At 44.0% G+C, this 19,320-nt stretch overlaps 1 protein-coding gene and 1 pseudogene across 3 annotated transcripts in view; one reads left to right on the forward strand and one right to left on the reverse strand.

The window, feature by feature from the left end:
- The window catches only part of cbl (Cbl proto-oncogene, E3 ubiquitin protein ligase), a 68,199-nt gene that overhangs the window by 37,816 nt on the left and 11,063 nt on the right, over positions 1–19,320 (forward strand). For both annotated transcript variants that reach the window (XR_013791076.1, XM_079513457.1), the window contains exons 3-11: positions 3,467–3,613; positions 4,488–4,644; positions 5,633–5,754; positions 9,913–10,050; positions 12,404–12,491; positions 12,820–12,951; positions 14,200–14,421; positions 16,354–16,485; positions 18,540–19,025. Coding sequence is in view for 1 of the 2 variants with exons in the window: in XM_079513457.1 (XP_079369583.1) it covers positions 3,467–3,613; positions 4,488–4,644; positions 5,633–5,754; positions 9,913–10,050; positions 12,404–12,491; positions 12,820–12,951; positions 14,200–14,421; positions 16,354–16,485; positions 18,540–19,025 (1,624 nt within the window). In the remaining variant the exon portion in view is untranslated. The remainder of the gene's footprint in view (positions 1–3,466; positions 3,614–4,487; positions 4,645–5,632; positions 5,755–9,912; positions 10,051–12,403; positions 12,492–12,819; positions 12,952–14,199; positions 14,422–16,353; positions 16,486–18,539; positions 19,026–19,320) is intronic.
- LOC306932900 (inosine triphosphate pyrophosphatase-like) lies at positions 16,521–17,477 on the reverse strand (annotated as a pseudogene). The gene is made up of 2 exons: positions 16,942–17,477; positions 16,521–16,551 (listed from the first exon to the last, which is right to left on the reverse strand). The product of its transcript is annotated as an inosine triphosphate pyrophosphatase-like (transcript).

A 19,320-nucleotide genomic window follows, 5' to 3' on the forward strand; every position in this document is an offset into this window, starting at 1 on the left:
CTGTGTCGTAAATCAAGGCTTTCTGTGCCTAACATCTCTGCAGGAGAGAGATGGACTCTGGTGCTGAGAGCACCATTGCTGTGCTCCTCTCTCTCTCTCACATGCCCTTAATCTCTCCTCTCCTCGCCCCCTGCCTTCTCCTATGTACTGTAGGATAGTCCTACATAGGCGAAAATAGCAGTATAATGTCAAAGAATTGCTGTTGTCGAGCAGAATCCTTCTATCGCCATAGTTAAACGTACTTTGTTGTACAACAGTGTCTCATAAAAGTAACAAAACTAACCGATCTACAAGCTTACGGCGTGTTGTGAGAACGCGCCGAAAGTGAAACTACTTAAGTCTGTCTGAGGGCTTTGTAAATACAAGTAAGACGCGAACGCAGCTCGTAAATTGCAACAAATACAATAAATTACCGGTACGTACTTTTTTACGTACTGTGTGTGTGTGTGTGTGTGTGTGTGTGTGTGTGTGTGTGTGTGTGTGTGTGTGTGTGTGTGTGTGTGTGTGTGTGTGTGTGTGTGTGTGTGTGTGTGTGTGTGTGTGTGTGTGTGTGTGTGTGTGTGTGTGTGTGTGTGTGTGATACAGCTGCGCCCTCTGGTGGCGGGCGGGTGGTGTCGCAGCGTGACACACACAGACAGTTCTGCCTGGGTTACATAGTAATGGCTCAATGCCTTCGCAATCACTGTGACTAAATAAATTACTACATTGGAACTACATTTTTTCCAATTTCCAGTTTTGTACATCCAAGGTTTCCACCCGACAGTGAGGATATATATGTACCTCTGTTGTCATGTTCTCTACCATGCAGACCTTTGGGTTGTCAAGTCAGTCCGGACGTCCCAACCTTGAGGACACGATATCCAGTGGTGGAAAGTAACTAAGTATTTACTTTATTACTGTACTTAAAGCTGCTATAAGAAATAATATGTCACAATTTTAATGACCTTTTTATTTTTTATTCTTTTGGTATTCAGACAGCCAGCAATGGGTAGAAGGCTCCCAAAAAAATGTAGTCTCTGTGACACATCTAGGGGTCGCAATCTGTATTAAAAGATTTTCCTAGAAGCTTTGTCATTGGTCGATTTGCCTGTCTGCTTCCTGATTGGTTAGTCATTACGACCGGGTTTTTTTCGACCAATGACAAAGCTTCTAGGAAAATCTTTGAATGCAGATTGTGGCCCCTAGATGTGTCACAGAGACTACTTTTTGGGGGGAGCGTTCTACCCATTGCTGGCTGTCTGAATACAAAAAAATAAAAATGTCATTAAATTGACATATTATTGCTTATAGCAGCTTTAAGTACATGTTTGACAAAACATACATTAACCACTTCAGCCCCTATACACATTTCGGCCATTTGAAAATAGCCGATCTACAAGCTCACAATGTGTCACGATGCGACGCATTTTTCCACCACTGACGATATCTCAGGAACGTCTTGAGGGAATCAGGGAATTCCATGACATGAGCCAAAAAGAAGTCGGTAGTCAAAGAAGATCAAGGTCACTGTGACATACAGTGTCTTTGGGTACTCAGAAAAGCGCTATATAAATTGGAGATATTACGGTATTATTATTCATTACATACTGTATACTATATGAGGCTGGCCTCATAGGAATTTGGACATTCATGTACTGCAAATATGAGTTGACTGGACAGACACGGATGTAAACGGCAACAGTGGTGGGCGGTAGGTAGCGCACATCCGCCATGCAGTATTTCTAGATTACATTTTTCTAAGCCATTATTTAATGACGTCAGTAAATGGAGAAGCAGAAGGACCTGAACCACATGGTCAAAACATTCAACATGGCAGAACATTACAAAATAAATAACAATGAATACAAAAGGCTTGATGTAACTTGTGAAGCCTATACAGATGTATCCCACATGGAACCAATTGGTAAATGCCTTGTATTTTCCTGCAAACATTGGAAAAGAGCACGTCGTACAGGCCCTGCGTTTAATATGTTGTTTAGTCAACATCAGATCCAGGGATCACCAGGGTTCCAAATGGACCCTTACAAGTCTGTAACTGTATGGAAAGGTCCCATTTGTATGCTAGTTAAATAGTCAAGTCACTTTTTTATAGCACATCTAAATACAACAGAAGTTGACCCAAAATGCTGCTTTCCATTAAAAATAACTAGTTTCCCCATACAATAAAACAGGTAAAAGAAACGTAGAAAGTGATTTAAACACTAAAGTGAATTGCATTCAGTGGTCAAAACAGATCAGTTAGTTGCCCTCAGACTGGGCTAAAAGCAATAGAGAAGAGACAGGTTTTTAGGTTGGAATTAAAATAGTCAATGGTGGCGCTGGACTTCATTTGTAAGAGTCTGGAAGCAACAGAAAATGTCACATTTAGTTTTAAAACCTGGCAGTCAACGTGTTGATCTCGCAGACCACTCGACGATCAGCGCCAAACGTCTTGTGCAGGCTGTAGGCCACAGATGTGTTATTTTACATTTAACACAGACTACAGGCTGTAGGCCACAGAAGTGTTATTTTATGTTTTACACAGACGACGGGCTGTAGGCCACAGAAGTGTTATTTTACGTTTTACACAGACGACGGGCTGTAGGCCACAGAAGTGTTATTTTACATTTAACACAGACGACAGGCTGTAGGCCACAGAAGTGTTATTTTACGTTTTACACAGACGACGGGCTGTAGGCCACAGAAGTGTTATTTTACGTTTTACACAGACGACGGGCTGTAGGCCACAGAAGTGTTATTTTACATTTAACACAGACGACAAGCTGTAGGCCACAGAAGTGTCCTCCGCTAATTATTTTATATTTAACACAGACGACTGATGTTATGGATGAGTGACATCAAAGGGAGGCCACATGAGGTCTAAGATCCACACGGGAGCTATGCAGTTACCTAGCCATGGTTCACATGACGCTCGTACTTCACCCGCGTTGTTTAATAAAAAGCATTTTTATCCGAGCTGTTTCTTTTGCCATTGGCTTTCAACTACGCGCGCCTATCGGTCGGGAGGAGTGTGGCACTCGGTGTGTTCGATATAGGCATGCTGACCGCACTGCCAATACAGACTAATAGGCGAGTGCGCTCCCAGTGTGCAACTTTGTATTTCCCAAACGAACCCTGTTTGAGAAAAGTAGCCGGGGAGCTCGGATAAAAATGCTTTTTATTAAACAACGCGTGATGCAGCAATGCTAATCGCTGTACCAACACCCGTGGCACATGTGGCGAGTACTTTATATTTCAAATCGGATTGTTTATATACATGTTTGGACTGTAAATGTAGCGATTGCGTAAAACAGGCTGCAGTTGCGCCATGACTGTCATGATAATCATCATGACAGTCATGTTTCAGGGCTAGCAGTTACCATGAGGTTTCGTTTGACAATGTCTGCCTATAATGTCAAACTCAAAATATGGAAGCTTGTTTAACATCTCCGAAATCTATACCCATCTCCCTTCCTTCCTTCTGTAGACGGAACCTGACCAAGCTGTCGCTGATCTTCAGTCACATGCTGGCCGAGCTCAAAGCCATCTTCCCCAACGGTCTGTTCCAGGGTGACAACTTCCGCATTACCAAAGCAGACGCAGCTGAATTCTGGAGAAGAGCCTTTGGGGACAAGTGAGTCCTGTTCCACATCATTTGTTTATTGTAACGCTGGTATAATGGGTTTAGCCATTTTTGTGTCTTTTGTTCCCAAACTAATATTATCCTACAGCCAATTCTTTTCTAAGTTTACATGACACACTAATTCAAACCGCTGTGATTTCTTTCCCACACCGTTCTAATGCTTATGATCTGATGTATGATGGTTTCGAGTGCCAAAAATAGCAGATCTTCTATCTCACATCCGCAGCGCACTGTATGCGTGTAAATCGGCTATTTTCGGTGCACGACACCACCATGTGAAGAAGTTTAAAGCGGTGACGCCTCGCTGCAAATCTTTGGTTTGAACTGGGCTTTATGCAGCAGCAGTAGTTGGTGGAATAGAACATAGAATTAACAGATCATTTTGGGGTTGAACAAGAATTTGGCTGGACAAGAAGTTACTAGGTAAGTATAGGAAGTACCGCCTAAGGAAGTTCCGTTGATGCTATGGAGATTTGTTTACATTCCCAGGGCATGAAAACCGTGTCATAATTAAATGGGACTCTCACTCTATGGGACGTGTGCGCATGTTTCCTGGGGCTGGGGTATGCAAGGCGTTGCCTATGCAAGGCGTCGGGCCAGTGTTAAAAGTTGATTTTCAGCTAAACAGTTTCATATCGATAAAGTACATTAATTGACGGAGGATTGCAGACAATGGTTGGATTTTAATTGACGGAACACTTCGCCAAAGGCATCAAAATGTGTTAATTGGTCAAAAAAGACATAATCGAGACATACGTTGGAAATAATCATATTGTGCGTAATGGCATACATGCATTTTACATTTGCCGTGGTGAAAGAGTCAAATTAAAGTTTTCCCATTGCTTCTTGTCTCTGTCCGTTCCAGGACCATAGTTCCATGGAAGGTGTTTCGCCAGTCCCTCCACGAGTTCCACCCCATCAGCTCCGGCCTGGAGGCCATGGCGCTCAAGTCCACCATAGACCTCACCTGCAACGACTACATCTCTGTGTTCGAGTTTGATATCTTCACCAGACTCTTCCAGGTACTGGAGGAGGCGTCAAACCTCACTGACCGCTTGTACACACAGCACTCAACATTTTGCTGTCAAAGGAAGAGTTTGAATAGAAGACAGAATAGAGAAGAAATAGGAACACGGGACAAATCAAATTACAGGAAGACACAGTCAAATCAAATATACCAAGTCCAGTAGACATAAGGTGCATGATTAAAGACAGCACTACGGAAGGCAGAAATTGTGTTTTCAATTCAAAGCTGCGTGTCTTGCCTTGTCTCGCATGTCTCTCTGCCCATGGTTTCCTGTCTCTGTACGCTGTGCTATCTTAATACTTTCAAAAGCGTCTGGAGACAGTAGCCAATAACATCACCTGAATTCAGCTTGTGTGGTAGGTGGCCTTACTTCAGTCATGCTGATGTTAAATAAAGAATAAACAAATGCCCCAAAAAAAGAAAGAAATGCATGTGTGCGGTTTGATTTTCTCATTTCCTGGAGTTTATCGAGTTTTGAATATGTTAGTTTCTCTCCTCCGCACGCACGCACACACACACACACACATACTGTACGCACACACACGCACATGCATGCACGCAAAGTATTTTAAATTGTTCTATTATTTATCCTCCCTACTAGGACAAAATGACTTGAGCTGTATTCGTGTTAACTAATTGTATATAATTTCAAAGCAGTTGAGACATTTGCTTGTGGCCTCTTTAGCTATCCACAGCCACTATGTCTGTGATTCTGTGGAATGAGACACGATTTCACATAATATAATAACGCACAATGTCTCCACTATTACATGACCGTACAGTGTGTTCCTTCTTCCTTTTGAAGCATGTTAAACTTGCTGTAATGGATAAATACCAGGGAGTTAGCTGTTTTAACGTCATCCATAATTTACTACATTTCTGTATTACCCCGCTGACGCCGTCTTTGTTTTGTCCACTCAACTGTTCACACACAAACACTCCATGACTCGTGTGTGTGTGTGTGTGTGTGTGCGCCCCCGCAGCCGTGGTCATCGCTGCTGCGGAACTGGAACAGCTTAGCGGTGACTCACCCTGGGTACATGGCCTTCCTTACCTACGATGAGGTCAAAGCAAGGCTGCAAAAGTTCATCCACAAGCCTGGCAGGTGAGACAATGCACACATACACACACACACACACACACACACACACGTGTGTTCGCGCGTACACAACACACACTCACACACACACACACACACACACACACACACATATATTGTGTACACAGCAAGCTAGCTCGGCCTATTGTCAAAACAATTTGAGTATGAGATTCAGTGACATTTGCTCCATGGTTTCAGTTCATTGTAGCTGTGCCTCCACACATCTGTCAACACCAATGAGGTTCTTGACCTTTTAATTTCAGCGACCCCCAGTTTGACATGCAATAGGGCAGGCCATGGACCCCCATTTGATGATGTTTTTGTATTATCTCTGGGACATCAATCTACACTGTAAATTCCTTAGAGTTACCATAGGATCCATTTGGTTCCTAACTATCAATCCTTTAGCTAGGGACCCCCTGGCACCCCCTCAAGGACCCCTGGGAGTCCCCGGACCCCACGTTGAGAACACAAAGTTCTTTCCCCATAGTCAATATTTCACACTTTCTGACTGGTCTGACTGACCGGGCGACGATGATACCAAGAGCCGGCAAAATCATTATTAACACCTTGAGGGCCCGGACCTATTTAATCCATTAATAAAATGTGCCCATCATTTATAGCGCCCGGACCACTTTTACCGGGCCGGAAGTTGTTGTGAATGTCTGTGTAGCAGCTAACAATAGCCACACCACTCTAGAGTCGATCGACAACAACGGGAGGTAAGAATAAATCTATCGCGACTAGCGACTGGACCGCGGAGCGCCGTCTAACACAGGATCTTTTTTCATAATTAGACGGGATGATTTAGATCGCGAGTTATGAACGTTTTAAGATTTTCGCTGTCGTCCACTAAACAGGCAGGGAACATTTTCAATGACGTGTCACTGTTGTGCAACACCGAGGATTGGTCAACAAGCGCTCCTAGGCTGTGGAGCGATGCGACCGGTTTTGATATCATTAATCTCCGTCCTATTTATCAATATCCGTCTCGGGCAACTTGACCGTGAACTTGAACTTGACGGTGATCTCCGTCTGGGGCCCTTAAACTGTTAAGCATTATAAACTAAGGACTCGTTCAATATCGTCCTAGGCAGGGCTACCTACAGTATTAAGTAGCTTATGCTACTTCATTTCTTAAGGTGCGAGTTCAAATTATGCCTGCCTGAGTGCCTGACAGTCACGTACATGCGGCGGCGTGCGCACGTAAGTTTCCCTGGAGAGCGCACTCAGCACGCATTTTACAACTGGATGATGATGATCGCGCTGAATCCCCGGAGACAGCGGACACCGAACATGCCAATAAACACTGAAGTAAACTTGTTGTTTGATTCAACATAATGTGCCACCGAATAATAGCTTCCAATAGCTTGTTATTTTGCGTCGAGTAGCGCTGTGTGCAGGCTAGTAGGCTACATACATGATCGCCTCGGCCAACAAAAGACATCTCCCGTGTGAAACTTGGTTATATTCTTCGCCGTACGCCGTGTTGCATGCTGAAAATAGCAGATTTACGAGTAATCTCGTGGTACTTTTACTTTAGTAAAACATTTGAGTACTTTGTTCTTCCACCAGTGCCCTCGCCCTGGTGTGTGCCCTCGCCACGCTTCCTGGCCCCGGGGCCGCGTGGCGGTGCTGGTACCTAATGAGCATCAATGGCCTGATTGTACCCCAGAGAGCTGATGATGTCACCTCATCTCCTGCTCCGGGCCATGTGGAACGCAATGCTACTCTCATAAGACCATGTGGAACGCAATGCTACTCTCATAAGACCATGTGGAACGCAATGCTACTCTCATAAGACCATGTGGAACGCAATGCTACTCTCATAAGACCATGTAGAACGCAATGCTACTCTCATAAGGCCATGTGGAACGCAATGCTACTCTCATAAGACCATGTGGAACGCAATGCTACTCTCATAAGACCATGTGGAACGCAATGCTACTCTCATAAGACCATGTGGTGGTGGGAAAAGTACTCAATTCAGTTTTACTTAAGTAAAAGTATAGTACAAGTCTGGAATTCAAAATGTACTCGAGTAAAAGTACAAAGTATTGGGTTCAAAATGTACTTGAATTACAAAGTATTCATTCTGCAGAATGTCCCATTTCAAGTTTTCAAGTGTATAAAAATCTTTTGAAAATAGCAGATCTTCAAGCTCACAATGCGTCGCTCACAATGTGGCTTTTTTCAAATGGCTGAAATGTTTATAGGGCTGAAGTGGTTAATGTATCTTTTGTAATAATAACCCTAACTAAGGTTTTTAAATAATTGTAGTGGAGTAAAAGTACAATATTTGCCTCTGAGATGTAGTGGAGTAAAAGTATTGGAAAACAGAAATACTCACTCAGGTAAAGTACAACAAAAGAAAATACTTAAAATGTACTTAGTTACGTTACACCACTGTCAAAGACATACTGTAGCACAGTGCTCACATTCCAGTATAGGCTATTTTTAGTGCACTGTTTTTAATTTAAGCACTTAACATGTGTCATGCTGCTGTAACACCCCAATTTCCCCCTCTGGGATTGTTGATGCAGTGTATCTCATCGCATCATTGCATAACAGCAATGCTGTTTTAAACCCAAATTAAATTATTCTCTGATAACAATCTGCATCTGCTATTTTCACTATCTTTCACACACCATTGTTGTGACAAAGTATAAACTAGGGCTCAAGTGAATTAATGATTCAATGTTTTTTTACATACTTTATTTCGATTTTTTGTCAGATGCAAGACATAATGCAACAATACAAAATATCCAATGACAGACAAGTAAGCTTAATACTACATACTGTACAAGAGACACAAGCACACACACAAATGAAGAAAAACAAACAAACAAATAGGACATATGGGTGGGATCGATGACCATCAGAAGGTAGGGATAAATATGAGTTGCACCGTAGCAGCCAGATATACAGAACATATACTGTACTCAACTATTGTCAAGCATTGCCAGGAATGGCATCCACATTTTTTGGAACTTAGCTTGTGTACGTCATTACGGATTTGTTCCAGCTTAGCAATGGAGAGCATCTCGTTGAGCCTTTTTTTGCATCAACCATAGCTGCCTTAATGATCTGTTACTGGTGGGAAGGAAGGGCCCTTGTCTCATCAGAGCAACAACATATTGCTAAACATCAACCTGGCTGAATATCCTTTCCCAGTTGTCTGGAGAACACATTCGACACTGCCAGAAATTATGTTATGAGTGTAAACCTACAAAATCGAGTGGCCGTGATAATGTGTGCTTTGAATGAGAGCTGACTGTACAGGACAACACCAAGTTATGTTTGTTCTGCAGAGAGTACTGTGTTGTAGACAGAAGGAGACGCAATAATAAACACAGCTTTACATATTATGTAAAGCGTATTATGTTTTATCATCATTGTCAGGCAGAAAACCTCATACTGTAATATCATATTTCATCTAATTTTCTTCTTTTTGAATACATTATTTCCATATTTAAAAATGTGGGATATGAATGTGTTGCACAAAAGTACCTGGAGATAAGGCTATAGGCAGGGCTGCACACAATTATTTGGGGCTAGTTCTCAAAGGAGCACCTGGACATGCAAGTTGGTGTCACAGACAGTGTGGTCGTTAAGCAGCAGGAGGACGTTTGTTAGCAGCACTGAAACGTCCAACACAGATAGAATTAATTACTCACCTACTGCTGCAGGTTCCATGTTTAAGTAAAGTAATTCCAGTGTTGTTCAAGTGACAGATGCATGGTTTTCACATTGTAAATATGGTTGCGTGCTTTAGCGACTAGCACTATGACAGGAGCACGTAAACTTTGGGAAAGTGTCATAGTAGCTTGTTTACAACTGAAACGGACTTCCTGTGCTCTGACTACCTCTTCAAAATAAGAGTCACGTGTAAAGATTGGTCAACACTAGTTTTATTTCTAAGTCTACTTACGGGACGTTAACATCTCATTTGAGTTCCTTTTGAATGCCTGTCAGATTTCTATACATCTCAGCTGTTGGTGCGCAAAAGCGCCTCGCATGCCTTTGATCTACCGCGCAGAAAACATTTTGACGACGCATGCGCACCGGTTGTGTGCAGGCCTGGCTATAGGCAATGTTTTAACATTTTTGAGAAGTCTGTTTTTAAATGGGTGTTTAACCAATAAAACATCCATTCATTCCTAGTTACATCTTTCGACTGAGCTGTACGCGGCTGGGTCAGTGGGCTATCGGCTACGTGACGGCGGACGGCAACATCCTCCAGACCATACCCCACAACAAGCCCCTCTTCCAGGCACTCATCGACGGCTTCAGGGAAGGATTGTGAGTTCAACGCGTGCCTCTTTTTCCTTCCCCACAATTTTCACGTTGTTTTTCGCTTTTTGGGGGGCCTTGGCATGGAAAGATTAGTGAAACCCTCCTGGGTTAGTAATATGCAGCCCAGTCGGCCTCATTCCAGCGTTGATTCAATGAAAGCTCTGGCCGGCCCATCCAATTCCAAACCTGTAATCAAAAGCCTATTTGGATGGTGAACGTTTCATTGCACATTGCCTCAATCTCCAAAACATTTATAAACTTGCAATTACAGCGTCTAGCCCATTTAGAAAATTAGTCATGTCATGATGATGTGCGTCATTATGCTGGCGACGTAAGAACTCTGTTCTCTGAATGAAGTTGCTGAACAGATACACTCACCACCTCTCGGGGCAACAGTAAATTCAAATACTGTGAAAGCCGGTAATTGCGTTATAGTTTGGCATGCTCATAAACAGAAATGTTACGTGCATTTTTGGAAATTAGTGTTTGAACTGCTAAATTCGCCCTGCCCCACTTTCAGAAAACATAACCGTAACTGCAATTACTTTCCAGAGCACATTTACAAATGTTACAAAAAAATGCAATCAATACACGCAATTACAATTTAAGTGTTTAGCAGATGCTCTTAATCCAGAGCTGCTTAGAGTAAGAAAGGAAAACACAAGTTAATGCATATAAATAATGATCTAGGATCAGAGAACCTATCCTCAGACACACGGACAACTAGTAACTTCCTCCACTTCCTACCATGTCATGAGTCTTCATAACCAGACAGACTGCTCTGTGAACTCGAATATTTCCGCCGAATGACTGTTCAGACAGTCACCCACGAATACAGGGAAGATGGGGTTCATGTGGTTAAGCTTGCGTTGGACAGCTGTAACAATGTCCCGTAATGGTGGAGGATATTTTGAGGAGAAGTGATTGTAGATCAGTGGTTCCCAAACCTTTTAGCCTGTGACCAAAAAGAGAAATCAGAAACCTGTTTGCCCGGGACCCAGACTAGTGAAAATAGTCGATCTACAAGCTCCCAACACGTCCCTTCGTGCCGTGTTGTGAGCTTGTACATCGGCTATTTTCACTACTACTTCAATATTTGTTTTCTAATTTTTGGAATTTGATTTTTTTTATTGAATCTTTCATGAAATTACTGCATTTTGTTTTTAATTCATGAATTTCTTTTGAAATAATATTAAAGGTATATTCAGTGATTTCACTTAATTCAAAATTTCTTTTTCTTTTTTTTGTGATAATCCCTCCCTGCTATAGAGTGTGCTGGCGGCATATAAGGAGTTCCTCCCTGTCCCCAGTTCACCCCTGGGGTCAAAAAAAGCTTAGGTTTCGTATTTGGCTAGAGGGCCCGTCCTTCATCCAATCAGGATAGAGAGGGGCCTTCCTCCAATCATGATCGAGCGGAGGCGGGCCTTGGTGTGCGTGCTGTTGGCCAGAGTGTAGAGTAGGAGAGTAGCGACACGCTTTGATCTCGCCACAAAGCGGCTGCCTATGGGCTATAGTTCCAAACATTGCTCCTATGGCTGGAACTATCCCATTGAGATAGAATGAGCACGTCCGCATTCCATTGTTACAATGGGAGTCAACGCTAGTGTCGCCACTCTCTGACTAGATTACTCTGCTGTTGGCCTGTTGTGCTTCCCCCCCACTGTAGAGCGTGCATGTGCACATCTTGTTACCGATGCGGACCAGGTTTTTTTTTTACAAATCACCCAAACCACTGAACGCTCCTTTAACACTTTAATCGCTCAGGGTTATTTAATCCATTACATTATAGCGCCCATTCGATTTATAAACACGGACCCCTTTTCCGGACGGACCGGAAGTTGTTGTTGAGGTGTGTGTAGCAGCTAACAATAGCCACACCACTCTAGAGTCGATCGACAACAACGGGAGACAAGAATAAATCTATCGCGACTAGCGACTGGACCGCGGAGCGCCGTCTAACACAGGATCTTTTTTCATAATTAGACGGGATGATTTAGATCGCGAGTTATGAACATTTTAAGATTTTCGTTTTCATCAGCTAAACAGGGGAGGGAGTTTTTCGATGACGTCTCACTCTTGCACAACACCGAGGATTGCCCAACAGGCGCTCCCAGGCTGTGGAGCCATGCGATCCGTTCTCATATCAATAAACTTCGTCTTTTGGACAAGACTTCGTCCTGGGCGTCGGGCGTTACTAATAGAAAGGACAAAGAACTTCTGCCTGGGCGATGGGAGTGTTGATTAAAAACCAAATGTAGGAAACAAAAACTAAGGGCAGTAAGGGGACCCATACCAATAGCAGTGTTTGGGAACCAGTGATGTAGATGATTCTAGCCCTGTTCCTCTCTACGATGTCCAGCTACCTGTTTCCTGACGGGCGGACCCAGAACCCTGACCTGACAGGACTGTGTGAACCCTCACCTCAGGACCACATCAAAGTCACACAGGTCAGAGCGCACGTCCTCAAACAGATGACTTCAGAACCATGGATGTGATTTTTATTTTATTGTTTTTCTTCTTTTAAATCTCAGCGGGTGTGGATATAATCAGTGGTGGAGAAGTACTCAAATGTTTGATTTATATACCTTTAGTTTGTTTGTAATTTAGAAATATTCTGTTACAAGTAAAAGTGCAAAAGTATTGGTATCAAAATGTACTTAAAGGACCAAAAGTATACTCATTATGCAGAATGTCCCGTTTCAAGTTTTCAAATCTATAACAATCTTTTGAGAATAGCAGATCTACAAGCTCACAATGTGCGTTTGTCCCCTTCAGGAACAATATGAGCTGTACTGCGAGATGGGCTCCACCTTCCAGCTGTGCAAGATCTGTGCTGAGAACGACAAGGATGTCAAGATAGAGCCATGTGGTCATCTCATGTGTACTTCCTGTCTCACCGCCTGGCAGGTACTGTGTGTGTGTGTGTGTGTGTGTGTGTGTGTGTGTGTGTGTGTGTGTGCGTGTGCGTGTGCGTGTGTGGCTTGAATTATCCTCTTTCTATCTGCAATGTGTTTGTTTAATAAAGGTCCACTGTAGACATGTTATGAGCTACTCCCTGTCAAGAAATTCCTTGCAGATGATTTTTTACCACCTGCTTAGCTGGTCATAGAATGCCCATGAAACTTAGACGACCAGACTGACACCCTAGCCTAGTCATACTGATGAGTGGGTTGCCAAGTCCGCTTATTTCCAGCCAAACTTGAATTGTTTTTTCCTCAGTTGCTTGGCTGGTTTTTGACGGTTGGTTAGCTTAGCACTAGCTTAGTTGCGGGCACAACCAAATGGACCCATAACAGTCCATTTGTACAGTCTCAGAGTTTATTGTTATAAAAAGCCCTATTCGCACAGCATTAGTATTACCCCAGGACCTCAGGTAATATGGAATAATCACAGAGGACGTCTGTGTTTTTAATCCTGTGCGAATCGACCATGTCGGTGATTTGGGCTGTAATAATTACAGGCCAAATTACCTACCATAATTCAGCAAACACTGGGGTCCTGGGGTACTACTAATCCGGCCGTGCGAATCGACCATGTCGGTGATTTGGGGTAGAATTGAGTTTTTTTTTTTATACTAAGTACTGAGACAACTAGCGCCCAATCTGGTTAAATTGCTTTGCTATAGGCTAAGGCTACCACGGAATTCTGTCATGCAAACTATCTGTATAGCCTATAAATGTTCACAGTCTGATTATTAATTCCCCATTGTGCCATTATCATCTGCCAGTATATAGGCTACCAATAATCCAATTGGTAGGTGGTAACTTTACATGTAGCGTGCGTTCGTATATACATTCATGTTTCACTTTTCTCTCTCTCACTATGGCTTTTGAGAGAGCGAGAGAGAGAGAGATACGGAGAGCAAATTCTCTCTCTAATACAATTAAATAGGACTTTTCTGTTTGGATGAATGGGCTGTCTATGGGAAGTTGCACCAAGGTAGCACCTTGCTGGCAAGATGGCAGCCGTGTGCATATCATCAATAGCAGCACCCCGACTCTGTTTGACCAGAATGGAACAGAGCCTAGTATCATCGGTAACACCTGTGAAGGAAGTAGGGAAGGGGCCCAAGTTCTTTCCAAAATGGTGTGTGTGTGTGTGTGTGCAATACATCCCACGTGCTGATGGTGTCCTCCTATTCAACCTGTCCACCAGGAGTCTGAGGGTCAGGGCTGCCCGTTCTGCCGCTGTGAGATCAAGGGCACGGAGCCCATCGTCGTGGACCCCTTCGACCCTAAGGACAACAGCGGGGGCTCCTACGGCGGCTGCAGGGGCATGTTCGGGGCCGAAGGCGCTCCCTCGCCCAGTTACGATGACGACGACGACGACAGACTGGAAGACCCTCACCTCATGATGAGCAAGCTAGCCTGCACTAAGGTATGGGCTGCTTAACCCATTCTGAACGGGAACCCTGTTTGGTGTTTTGAGCATTAAAAAGAAAAAACGCCAGGGTTTTAATGTTGCTTAAAGAAACGTACCAGACAGTGGTCTGACATGTTTAGCCCAACACATGTTATATGTGACGTTAATGCCGTGTGACATTTTACGGCGTCTACGGTGTGACATGGGGGATGACTCCTCAACGATGTTATATTCACATCACGCACGTACAAATCCTTTGTCGTACAAGCGTCATCATTTTGGTTTCAAGAAAGAGATGGCCAAAGAGAGAAACAGAAAAACTGGTATCAATAGGAGCACGGTGTGAAATATATACATAAGGTGCATGATTTATACATAAGGTGCCTGGTTAAAAATAGGAGTGGCATGAGGCAGCAGATGTAAGACGCTTTGTGGGGGGTCAGCAGGCACGCTGTGCAGTCCCACACTGTGCATGCCCACCGTGCGTGCGCAAGCACACGCACACACACACACACACACACTTTTCAGAATGTCAATGCAGACTTGCTGCATAAAATCATGCCACTTGAGCACATGAACCCATAATGGGATACCATTCTGTGAAATAAGCCGGTCGACAAGCTCACAATTCCACATGCAGAGGTTGTCTTTCAGCTGTTTTCACTGTTTGGCACAAAACTACAAACTGAATATGTAAATAGAGCTTAAATGGAGGCCTTCAAAGCGGACAGAACCAGTACCATTTGTAGCCAGGGTTCACTCATCAAGAAACAACACAGGGGTGTAATAATGGACGTGGCTTCCCTGTGGATCTCTGAGATCATGTTGATGATGATATCATATTGTTACTTTCAGTCTGTCTTGAATTAGAGGCATGGTGGTTATGAATTCACAAAATGTGGAAAGATGTACACACACGCACGCGCGCACACACAGACAATCACAATATTTGAAACTTATTGGAAATTTGGCAGTGGTTTGTAATGTTTAGCACATATATACAGACACACAAACCTATGGATGGCTAGGAGCCATGCCATAAACATTTAGTCAGACACACAAACCCTATGGATGGCTAGGAGCCATGCCATAAACATTTAGGCAGACACACAAACCCTATGGATGGCTAGGAGCCATGCCATAAACATTTAGTCAGACACACAAACCCTATGGATGGCTAGGAGCCATGCCATAAACATTTAGTCAAAGTTAGGGTTAGGCGTCGTCAACGCCGACGGCAGGTTAAATAAATGTTTGATCTAGACACAGTGCGTATAGACACAATGGGCACCGTCATGAAATAAGCATTATGGAGGACCATATGAAGATACGTTTTAAAAAAGGTGTTCCTTTTACCCATTATGTGCCCTTGATGTGTGTTTTCGATCACGTGACCGGGAAGAAATATGCACGTGCGAGCCAGTCCAAAACGCCACTACAATGAAATCCAATGCGTGCAGAGCAGGCTCTCGATCACAGCCTATATTTTTTTAACCGATTGACGCATAATGGACCATGATTATTTTCCGATTCTAGGACATCCGTGCGTGTCATTTGAGGGTACCCATGCGCGGAATGGAGTGACGCAAGACATTCTGTGTTTTGTTTTTGTTTTCAACGTAGGTGAAAAAACGCTCTAAATAAGGCACAGAAAGAGTTAACATGGATAACTAAGTGTTAGGCACCAAGTGGATCCCTCTATTTAAGACCTTGTGGGGTTTTCTGCTCGATCTTAACCCATTCTGGGCGGGAACCCCTTTTGGTGTTTTAACTAAGCATTATGTTATACTTTAGCTATTGAAAAATAGCAGATCTACAAGCTTGTAGGTCTGCTATTTTTGAAAAATCGTGAAAATGTGGCACAAATCTTTGAATATAATATATTCTTTCAGAAGACTTTTTCTCTTGTTCTGAAACAAGTCTTGTTCTGTAACTTGTCACTTCCAGGTGGAGCGGCCCCCCTCACCCATGTCCATGACCCCCCAGTCCACGCTGCCCCCCGTACCTCCCAGACTAGACCTGCTCCAGCACAGACCACCCAACCCCCCTGGTGCCTCCAGTCCAGGGGTCACCACCAAGGTAAGACCCTCCATCCACTCGCATGTTTTGCCTCATTAACACAGGATTTCCCTGAGGTGTGCCCTCCTGGGAGGTGTCACATTAAGCGCACCTGCTGAGCACACCTCGGCATTGATTGCCTACAGGGCGCCGATCCATGGATTCATGCAGTAACGGCTCATATCATCAAGTGGTTGAACGACCATACCATTCTCAATATTGAGCAGACTCTCCAAGCACAGGTTACCATAGACACAAACTGCATGGCTGACGAATGTTATAAAAATAAATGCACAGCCAGCGAATATAACCATGTCCGTAATGAGGGGAATGTTCAACCCCCATTTTCTGTAGCATCAGAGCCTGTCTGCAGAGATGAAGCAGGAAGACTGAACCAATCAGTGTGTCATTGTTTAATTTGACAGAAATGTTGGCACACACACAGACACACACACACACACACACACACACACACACTGGTAGCGGTGAGAGATGGAGTTCTTCACGTCTTTAGGCAGCTCAGCGTAGGTATGGTCATCGGGGGTCCCATCCAAAGCCTCTAGGACGTCTGGGATCCACGATAAACCCCTCTGTCTCAGCTTTGCCAGCAGTGAAGGTGACTGTGCAGAGAGCCCAGGCCCATTTGTCTTCAAACCCGGCGAGGATCTTCTGGTGTCAGTTTAGCAAGGATCCATTTAATGTAAGGGCCAGGCAGACCCCCTAGGGCCTTGAAGCACAGGAGGATCCATTTAATGTAAGGGCCAGGCAGACCCCCTAGGGCCTTGAAGCACAGGCAGGTGTCCTCGACTATCACCGGCCCATCGACCCGACATGCTGCCTCTTTAAACCTCTGTATGCAGCTCTAATCTGGCTCTGCCGTGTATTCAGGCATGTCGACCTCCTTGGAGATTAGTTTGTAAGGAAACCTGTCTTGCGGGATCTGAATAACCTCTTCGTTTCTTTGCATTTCCAGTCCCGATAACCGGGACAGACCTACCGGCAGGCACGTCCATGTTCACACCAGAGTGATTCTGACTGCCATTAGCAGAGATTGCTCCTTTCTTCTGTGCTCATATCTGCCATTGCTTGTCCATCTTTGGAAATCTGGGCACACACACACACACTAGGGCATTCACTTCTAGTCATTTTTACTAGTTGACTAGTTGCCTAGTTTACTAGTCGACTAGTTGTTAAACCACCTTTTATGTTTAAAAAAACAAAACAAAACAAAAACGTTTTTTTCTTTTTTTCTTTTTGGAAATAATATTTGTACATTTAAAAACTGTGTACATTGGTGACTATAACTTTTTTTTTTTTTTTTTTTTTTTTTTTTTATCAACTAGTCGACTAGTACCAGCAAGGTCGACTAGTGGATTTACTAGTCGACTAGTAAACTAGTCGACTAGTTGCTTAATGCCCTAACACACACACACACACACAGACCCCCCCCAACTTCAACTTTATGAAATAGAACAGATAGTAGACAAAATGTAATAAAGTAATTTGGGGGGAAATGGTGTAGATTTATGTCTGTTTTGTGTTGACAATACAAATGAAATGATTGTAGTAACACCAGTATGGTTCTTTAAAATACTGCCTTAAGCTCAGAAAAAAAGAAGAAAGACGCACAAATAGAGATAATTTCTGATCTACAAGCTATTTAGAATTGTTCATGAAATAGTGAAAATAGCTGATCTATGTTGTGAACTTGATGATCTATTTTCACTATGTTTGAATTGAAAGACACTGTGGGACCAGGTATAAAATAGGGCTAAAGTTCACCTATTCATTGATAAATAAAATAAATCTAAAGTACCGGTATTAATACAATGTGCCTTTTGATTATTCAAAAACGAATCAATAGAGTAATTATGGAAAGTCGCAGACCTAATAGATATTTTTTTCCACCTCTGTTGGTTTTCTCTTCATCAGACATGGTAAGAAAGCCACGGGCAGCACTCCTGTAAATGCAGCATTCTGATGATGTTTAGTTCTCATACTATTTCCTAAGTGGTTTCCTTCCCTCTTTCCATCCTCCTCACATGGTCGTGGTCGTTCTGCCCCACCGCCTGCAGGTGGCGTCGCACCACAAAGACAAGCCTCTCCCGCTGCCGCCGTCCCTGAGGGACCTCCCCCCACCCCCTCCTCCGGACCGGCCCCACTCGGCCGGGCCGGCGTTGGTGGGCCCCGACGGGCGGCTCCAGAGGCGGCCGCTGCCCTGCACCCCCGGCGAGCCCCCCAACCGGGACAAGATGGCCCCGGTGCCCCCCAACAGGCCCCTGGCCGCCGCCGGCGCCACTGAATGGAACTCCAGGCCCGTGCCCAAGGCCCCCGCCTCCACTTCGTCCGCATCTTCTACTTCTTCTTCTTCCGCCGCCCCCTCCTCCTCCTCCTCTTCATCGTCGTCTTCGTCTACGCAGGGGTCCGGCGGCCTGCTGGGAGGTGACGTTCGCAGCGGCGTCCGAGAGCTGTCCAACAGACACTCCCTCCCCCTGGCACTGCCCTCGGCCCTGGACATTAGAATGGACCCGCAGAGGAACAACAGCCTGGACCACCAGCTGGTGAGAGGAACACACTTAGTGTGGCCTTCGGGTTTGACCAGCGATTCTCAACCTTTTCAATTGAACCCATTTTGGCCTGACGTCGACATTTTTAAAATGTCTTCTAAATCCTGACAGTTTTCTGAAATACCTCATGTTTCTGTATCAGTGGTGCTCAATATTTCATGTCAAGGACTCCAAAAATTATATGTAATCGGCCACCGACCCCCATCTGGAAATATGTTATTCCAGGAACCCCTCAGAAGCAAAGATTTGAGTTAAAATTGCTCTGAAAGAATATACATTCAAAGATCTG

The sequence above is a fragment of the Electrona antarctica genome, assembly GCF_951216825.1.
Source record: "Electrona antarctica genome assembly, chromosome: 11".
Taxonomy (NCBI): Eukaryota; Metazoa; Chordata; class Actinopteri; order Myctophiformes; family Myctophidae; genus Electrona; species Electrona antarctica.